This window comes from Eschrichtius robustus, chromosome 2, assembly GCF_028021215.1.
Source record: "Eschrichtius robustus isolate mEscRob2 chromosome 2, mEscRob2.pri, whole genome shotgun sequence".
NCBI classification, from domain to species: Eukaryota; Metazoa; Chordata; class Mammalia; order Artiodactyla; family Eschrichtiidae; genus Eschrichtius; species Eschrichtius robustus.
In genome coordinates, this window is record NC_090825.1 from 126,745,470 (window position 1) to 126,753,390 (window position 7,921).

General features: G+C 55.9%; 1 protein-coding gene across 1 annotated transcript; it reads right to left on the minus strand.

Moving 5' to 3' along the window:
* Positions 1-221: 221 nt before the first annotated feature.
* ARSI (arylsulfatase family member I) lies at positions 222-7,606 on the minus strand. The gene is made up of 2 exons (XM_068536197.1): positions 6,738-7,606; positions 222-2,467 (listed from the first exon to the last, which is right to left on the minus strand). Exons 1-2 carry the CDS (start codon positions 7,052-7,054, stop codon positions 1,063-1,065), a joined length of 1,722 nt encoding a protein of 573 aa, XP_068392298.1. The 5' UTR covers positions 7,055-7,606; the 3' UTR covers positions 222-1,062.
* Positions 7,607-7,921: the final 315 nt, after the last annotated feature.

Consider the following 7,921-nt stretch of genomic DNA (forward strand, 5'->3'; position numbering starts at 1 on the left):
AGGGGGAGGGCTCTCAGTTTGTCCACTGTACACAGGGACAGTGAGGCCCGGAGCGGGCCTGAGATTTGCCGAGGCCCCACAGTGGCTCTGTGACCAGGTCCCACACGTTCTGCCTCCTGGCCAGGGCGCCCACCTCCTCTCCCATTCCCTGGACCAACAGTGAGCTCACGCCTGGCCCAGGACGCACGTGCACACACCCACATGAGCACTGCAGCCCTCGCTTCTGTGTTATTGCGTTTTAATCAAGTTCACAGGTTCCTCCACAACCCTTACCTCGGCCAGTCCTCTACAGGCCTGTGAGGCAGGCAGAGCCAGGGCTAGCACTCCCATTGCAGGTGGGGAGATCGAGGCCCAGGGGAAAAGGACTGGGCCGAAGGTCAGAGTAGAACCCAGATGTCCTGATTATTGGTGCCCGGCTCTTTTCACAGCTTGATCCTGCAGGAGCTAACAGCCATGCCCAGTCCTCCCCTCCCCTCCCAGGAAGAGAACCTCACCACCACTGCTCCTGCCACTAGTCTGTTCCCAGGACTAGCCCAGGCCACATGAAGATCCAGGAAGGTCACCCCCGGGTCCCTGCACCTCCACCCTCAGCACTCAGGGGATTCCTTCAGAGAGCAGCCACATCACCACGCCTCGGCTGGGGTCCAGGCCTGGAGCTGCCTCCAGGTGGTCCCTCACCCAAGAAGTACCACAGAGGTCCAGGGTTCAAGAGCAAGGCCTTAAGTGAGCCAGGAGGTGACAAAGTTGATGGGAACCCCACCACAGCCCCAGGCACCAGGTCCACACCACAGAGCGACAAAGCTATTAGAGCTCATTCTCCAGATGAGGAAACTGAGGCCCAGAGAGCTCATGCAGGTCACTCGAGGTCACAGAGCAAGTCAATGGAGAGGTGGGACTGGGACCCAGGGATCCCAGTCTAGTTTATTCTCTCCCAACTCCTAAACCAAGCTCCCCAGCCTTCAACTGAGGAGCCCTACGCCCTCCATTTCTCTGCAGATGAGGACTTGACCTGGGGCCCCTCGCTGGTGAGGACCAGGGCCAGGCTTGCGTGGGGAAGGATCATCAGATCCGGTGGGACATTAGTCTGGTGTTGAGTTTACGGAAAAAGGATCGCAGCTTGCAAATCTTGCATTTTTTCTTACGGTGCCCTCGGGAAAGGCTTCGAGCCCTGCCTTCCTCCTCTTCTTCATCTTCTTCCTCATCGCTGGCCCAGGGCCCCCAAGCACCCCCATTAAAGTCAGGATGGGCTCGGGGATTCTCAGCCGGGTAGCGCACGGGGATGGCTGTGCGATTATAGTCCACCAAGCGGGCCAGCAGGGCTCGGACCACATCTGGCCGCTGGCCAGCGAGGTCCTCCCGTTCGTAGGGGTCAGCACTGATGTTGAAGAGCCACACAGCCTGGCGGGCGCTGGCCATCCGCTCCAGGTTCCACCAGCTGCCGGGGAAGGCAGCCAGTGTCTGGGGTGGGATCCAATCGCCATAGCCCGGGTCTCCCGTCAGCAGCTTCCACTCACCCACGCGGATGGCGGCCTGCACAGCAGTGTTCCAGATGCCGAAGCCACCCTCCAGGGAGCCATGCCGGGCGTGGTTGTAGAGCGGGTCAATGTTGTGCAGGATCTCCGTGCGTGGCGAGGCCCGGCCCTCGCTGATGGCTGGCCACACGTCATAGCCGTCCAGCCCATCGGCCACCGAGGTGGTGCCACCCGCCAGACCCACCAGGGTTGGGTACCAGTCAGTGATGTGCACCAGTGCCCGGCTTGTCCATCGCTTTCGCTTGAGCAGGGGGCTGTGGACGAAGCCCAGGCCCCGCACACCCCCTTCCCAGTAAGTGCCCTTGCGTCCTCGCAGCGGCCAGTTGCTGCCCCCCGAGAAGGTCTGGCCACCATTGTCACTGGAGAAGATGATGACACTGTTGTCATAGAAGCCATAGCGCTTGAGGGCCCAGGTGATATTGCGCACGGCCTCATCCATGCAGGTCACCATGGCCGCATACTTCCGCCGGGCCACGTTGCCCATGGTGCGGTAGCGGTACAGGTACTGGCGAGGGGACTGCAGGGGTGTGTGGACCGCCTGGAAGGCCACATAGAGGAAGAGGGGCCGCCGGGGGCTGTGGCTGGCTAGGATGTGGCTGACGCGCTGGGCATAGAGCAGAGTGGAGTACTGGCCGCTGAGCCCCCAGGCCACACTCTCGCCCTCGTGCAGGTCAAAGCCGCACACCCCCGGGCCGTCGCAGTTGTCATAGGTGTAGTAGTCCACGTTGCCTGTGAGCGAGCCCAGGAAGGTGTCAAAGCCCCGGCGGGTGGGCAGGCACTCCTTCCGGTAGAAGCCCAGGTGCCACTTGCCCACCATGTGGGTAGAGTAACCCAGCTCCTGCAGCTTCTGGGGCAGTGTTACCTGGTCCAGGGGCAGGCAGTTGGGCTGCCGAGGACGGATGATGGAATGCTGCAGTCCTGTGTGGATCTGGTATCTGGTGGGAAGAGGGGAGGACACAGAAGGCACCAGTGAGCCAGGAACCACTGCTCTGGCCACCCAACCCCCAACACTCACCCTGAGGTAGGCTCTGATCCAAGCGCTACCAGTAAGCAAAGTAACAGTAACCAGTAGGTGTTATCAAATGTGCCAAGCACTTCAAATGCATTATCTCATTGAATCCTCGAAATCAACTGAAGCAGGTATCATTGTCATCTTACAGATGAGGAGGAGAAAGCTCAGAATGGTTAAGCCACCCGTGCAGTATCACACAGCTAGGAAGTTGGGGAGTTAAGAGTTGAACCCAGGCTAATCATGACAACGACAATAATAAAAGCTGACACCAAGCACTTGCTGTATGCTCAGCATTGTGCTAAGCCCTTTATAGGAATTATCTCACTAAATCCTCACCGTAAACTAGGGGGTGCCTATCGTTATTATTATTCCCATCTCCCATATAAGAAAACTGAGGCTCAGTAAATTAAGTCATTTGTCCAGTGATTCACACAATTAGTAATTGGAGTTGGGATCTGTATCCCCAGCAGTCTGACTCCAGGTTTCAGAGTCCCTACACTCTAAGCCACTAACTTGCCATGGGGCCTGGAGCAAGTCTTCCACTCCCAAGAAAACTCCTATTCACTCTTAAACGCCCAGCCCAAATGCTACCCTCACTGTAAAGTTTCTCAGTTTCTCACTCAAAGAATGAGTCACTTTTGCTTCTGGGTTCCCACAGCATTTAGTACAAATCTTCATTGGTCCAACTTGGCCATAGGATTCTACTCAGTCATCTGTACATGCTCTTGGGCCCGATGATATTTAATGAGACTGTCCCTTACTCTTCCTTGTATTCCTAGCATTCGGGTGATGTTTCAAGGACACTCAATTACAAAATGAATGAATGAAGAATGGCCCTCAAAGGATTTTAGAGCCAGAAGGGACCCAAGTCATTTTCCAGTTTATTCACCTCAACTTAAAAAGAAACTAAGGTCCAGAGGAGGGGAAAGACCTTGCCCAAGGTCACTCAGTGGTCAGGAGCAGAGCCAGGACCTGAACATAAATCCAATCAGAGTCCAAGCACAGACCCTCTTCTGGCAAACTAGGCTGCCACTTCTCTTCCCCCACGGCGGCCTCAGTTTGTCACGTGTAGGAGTGAGTTGGTTGGAATGGGACACCTCTAAAAACCTTCCAGTTCCCACATTTTATGAGACCAGTTCTCATGTGCCTGCCCACAAGTTTATGTGGCCCCTAGATCCAGGTCACTCACACAGGCTAACACCCTGAGGCAGGAGCAAATGGTTAACAGAACTCTGCATTCCTCGTTTATTCATTCATATCCCATTCCTTCTGTGGTCAAGGCACCCATGTGATCTGCTTAGGGTGTCTTGCCTTTACTCAAGTCTTACAAGTCCCAAACTAAATAAGAAGCCTGGAACTTCACACGTGTATTAGAACCCCACACGTTTTTCTCACTCCCGGGCATCAAAGTCAAGCCCAGACCTAAATTCCTGACAACTTTAAGCCAGGCACTGGGGTGGGTTTCTCTGTTTTGGTTTCCGTATCTTAAAGCTGTTTTGCTGGGCTTCTCTGGTGGCGCAGTGGTTAAGAATCCGCCTGCCAATGCAGGGGACATGGGTTCGAGCTCTTGTCCGGGAAGATCCCACATGCCGCGGGGCAACGAAGCCCGTGCGTCACAACTACTGAGCCTGTGCTCTAGAGCCCGCGAGCCACAAGTACTGAACCCCCGCGCCACAACTACTGAACCCCCGCGCCTAGAGCCTGTGCTCTGCAACAAGAGAAGCCACCGCAATGAAAAGCCCGCGCACCGCAATGAAGAGTAGCCCTCGCTCACCACAACCAGAGAAAGCCCGCGCACAGCAACGAAGACCCAATGCAGCCAAAAGATAAAATAATAAAATAAATTTAAAAAAAAAAAAAGAGTTGGAGCCTGTTAGCCCCGCTGCTTCACTGCTGGGGTGAGTTGAATTGTGTCCCTCTCCAAAAGTGACCGCAAAAAAAAAAAAGCTGTTTTGGTTGTTAGCTATCATTAGCTACTACTGCCATTTATTTATTTATTTATTTATGGCTGTGTTGGGTCTTCGTTGCTGTGCTCGGGCTTTCTCTAGTTGTGGCGAGCGGGGGCTACTCTTCGTTGTGGTGTGCGGGCTTCTCATTGTGGTGGCTTCTCTTGTTGCGGAACACAGGCTCTAGGCAGGAGGGCCTCAGTAGTTGTGGCACACGGGCTCAGTAGTTGTGGCTCGCCGGCTCTAGAGTGCAGACACAGTAGTTGTGGCACATGGGCTTAGTTGTGGAAGCTTCCCGGACCAGGGCTCGAACCCGTGTCCCCTGCATTGGCAGGCGGATTCTTAACCACTGTGCCACCAGGGAAGTCCCATTACTGCCATTTTTAACACTATATGCCGCACACACTATTTCACTTACTTTGCATAAGAAACCTACAGTGAAGACTGCTATTAGCTCCATTCTACAGGTGATGAAACTGAGAATCCCAAAAGTGCAGCAACGGGCCCAAGTTCAGACAGCTGGCAAGCAGTGGAGCTGAGCCTTGAGCCCAGGTCTCTGCGACTCATGCTCAAAATCTCTCAGTGACGTGGCCTCTGCAGACCTCAGTCAAGCTAATGAACGATCAGATTTGATACAGGAAGTACCCTAGGCCCCTGAGTCACAGCGAGCCTCTCTTCATAGGGGCTGGGCACCATGGAACACTGGTTCCTAAAGTGGGTGGGCCAGCTAAGTCACCGCAGCCTGTCTGCAAGTGAGTAACGCAGGAAACTGTCTCTCTCCGGCTTTACCAAACACGACTGGATGCACTAACAAATACTAATGAGAGTAATCAGCATCAGTCAGATGGAGCCAGCTGCAGGGGGCAGAGGGCAGACGCTGCCCAGCCACGCTCAGCTAACTTTGCATATTGGGGAGGGCAGTGCTGGGGGGGCTGGAACGCTGCCCTGCATGCTGTTCATTCCCCTGCTTAAACCAAAAGTCATCTCTCGGAGAGAAATGCAAACATGTGCACAACTCTCAGGAATGCAGATTCCTCCTCCCTCTTCTGGAGGTTGGTCAACACTTGGTCTTTACCATCGGCCCCCATCCCTCAACACTTACACTGGTGTCTCTTCCTCTTTCCCGTTCTCTTTCCCAGTTCCTAGAGCTCAATGCTGAGCAGCAGACGGAAGAAAGAAAAGGCATCCCTTTTGACTCCCAGCTCCAGGGCCCCTCTAAAGGACCTGGCCTCTCAGTCCTCTCTCCTACAGACCCCGAAGTTTGGCACAGGCATCGAGTTTGGCCCTCCCTGATTCTGTGCCTCAGCTTCTCCCATCCAGGAAACAGGGAGACTACGGCTCTGGTTTCTGAGATCACACTAGTGGCTTTTGGGTAGAACTTGGGAGAAAGCACGCCCCATCCAAGGATTAGCTTCAGCCGTGCCAAAGGATTTTCTCCGAAGTGGCCAGCGTTTTGCCTTCTACACACACCTGCCCCCCCCTCCGCCTCCTGTTTCCCTGCTCTTTTAATCCTGTAATCCTACCACCTTGCCTGTGGACAACTCCTTATGGAGAAAGCAGCATGTCTCCTTGGGGCCCCCAGCCAACTTGGGAGGATTTTGCAGATGAAAAAACAGGCTTTGAGAAATAAAGTGACTAGCCTAAGTCTACATAGGTCACTGCATCCTGTGTGTGTCTTTCTCCTCCACCTATCAACTCCTTGGTTTCCTCCCAATGTTGTCATCAAACAATTTGGGGACCCTAATCCCTCCAGTGACATAGAGGCTGCCATTTATTGATAGCCAAGCAGGCTATATGCAACTGGTTTCATCCTCACCACTCCTTTTCAAGATTTAAAACTGTTCACCCCATTTTATGGACAGGAAAACTGAGGCTTGGAGGAGTTAAGTGATTTGCTCAGAGTCTCAGGGTGTGTAAATAGAAGCAGCACTCAAAGCTAAATGTCAGAGGCTGCCATGTCCCTCTAACAAAGAGATGACCAGATGTCTCCTTCACATGGTGTGGAGTTTGAATGTCCTAGAACATCAGAGGGAGAAGACCCCAAAGATGATCCAACCCATTCAGCGTACAGTAGGGAAACTGAGGCCCATAAAGGGCAAAGGACTTACTAATGATCACAGCCAATTGAGGACAGAACTGGCGTGAGCCCGAGCTTCCCAGTGGGGGTAATGTCGGTACAAGTGAAACCTACAGCTGGGTTTATTTGGGGCTTGGACCACCAGCATCAGTGGCTTGGGCCATGCCTACCTGCCCGTGAGAAGTTGGCTCCGCGAAGGCGTGCAGATGGGCTGGATATAATAATTCTCCAACTTGACACCCTCGGCTGCCAGCCGGTCCAACGTAGGGGTTTCGATATCTGAGCCATGGTAGCCCACGTCGTGGTAGCCCTGGTCGTCGGTGAGGATGAAGATGATGTGGGGAGGCTGGCGTGGAGCGGCCGAGGGCTGCTCGCCGGCCTCCGCGGGCGCGTCAGCCACTAGGCTCGGCTTGGCCCAGTCCCAGGACAGGTAGCCGAAGCTGAGCAGGCTGACCAGAGAGACGCCGGTGAGGGCGTGCATCGCCATGCCGGCCCGTGCGTCCCGGCGCGCAGGGCTCCCAGGGCCTCACCGCCTCGCGCGCCCAGGGCGCACGGCCCGCACGCCCTCCGGCCAGCCCACCCGGACACCGCAAGAGCGCTCAGCGTCCCCAGGGGAGGCCCAGCGGCCAGTCCGGGACGGGCTGGACTATGAGGCCGGACCTGCGCGGCCGCAGCGGGGCGCTCTGGGGAGGTCAGGCCCGCGCCGAGCTGCCTCCCGCTGCCTGAGCGCCAGCTCTGCGCCGCCCGTGCTCCCTCTCCCCCAGTTCAGCCAGGCCAGCCTGAGACTTGGTGTGGCAGCTTCCAAAAAGTGCTCTCCACCATCCTCTGACTCCCCTCTTCCTTCTACCCCTCGATTTCTCCCGTCTCCTAATTTCTCTCGCCTCTGCTTTCTCTTTCTCCTCCTCCCGACCCTCCAGCCCCTGGCCCAGCCTCTCGCCCCGCCCTGAGTCCCGAGAACTGTCGGCTCCGTAGGGTGGTGGGCAGGACCCCAGCGGGGAAGGGGGAGGAAGCACGGGCTGGGCGGGTCTGTGGGGGACAACGCGGGAGAGAATGCGAAAAAGTTGTAACATCTGCCGGAGCCGAGCCCCAGGTAGAGGGGCGGGGCGTCCAGCGGCGGCTCCGCCCCCGGGCGGGAAGCCCGGGTCGGCTGGGCCCTCTGGCTCCAGCCTCCGCCCTGGCCCAGACTGGGGAAAGGAGGGAGAGGGCTGCTCGGAATTCGATGGAACAGCTCTGGAATGGCCCGGTCGGACATTCCTCGATCATGGAGTCTTAGCTTCTCTGAGTGCCAGTCCTGGAAGGGAGGCGCATAATTTTCTATGCCAAGCCGGTCATTCTACAGCTGGTGAAACTGAGG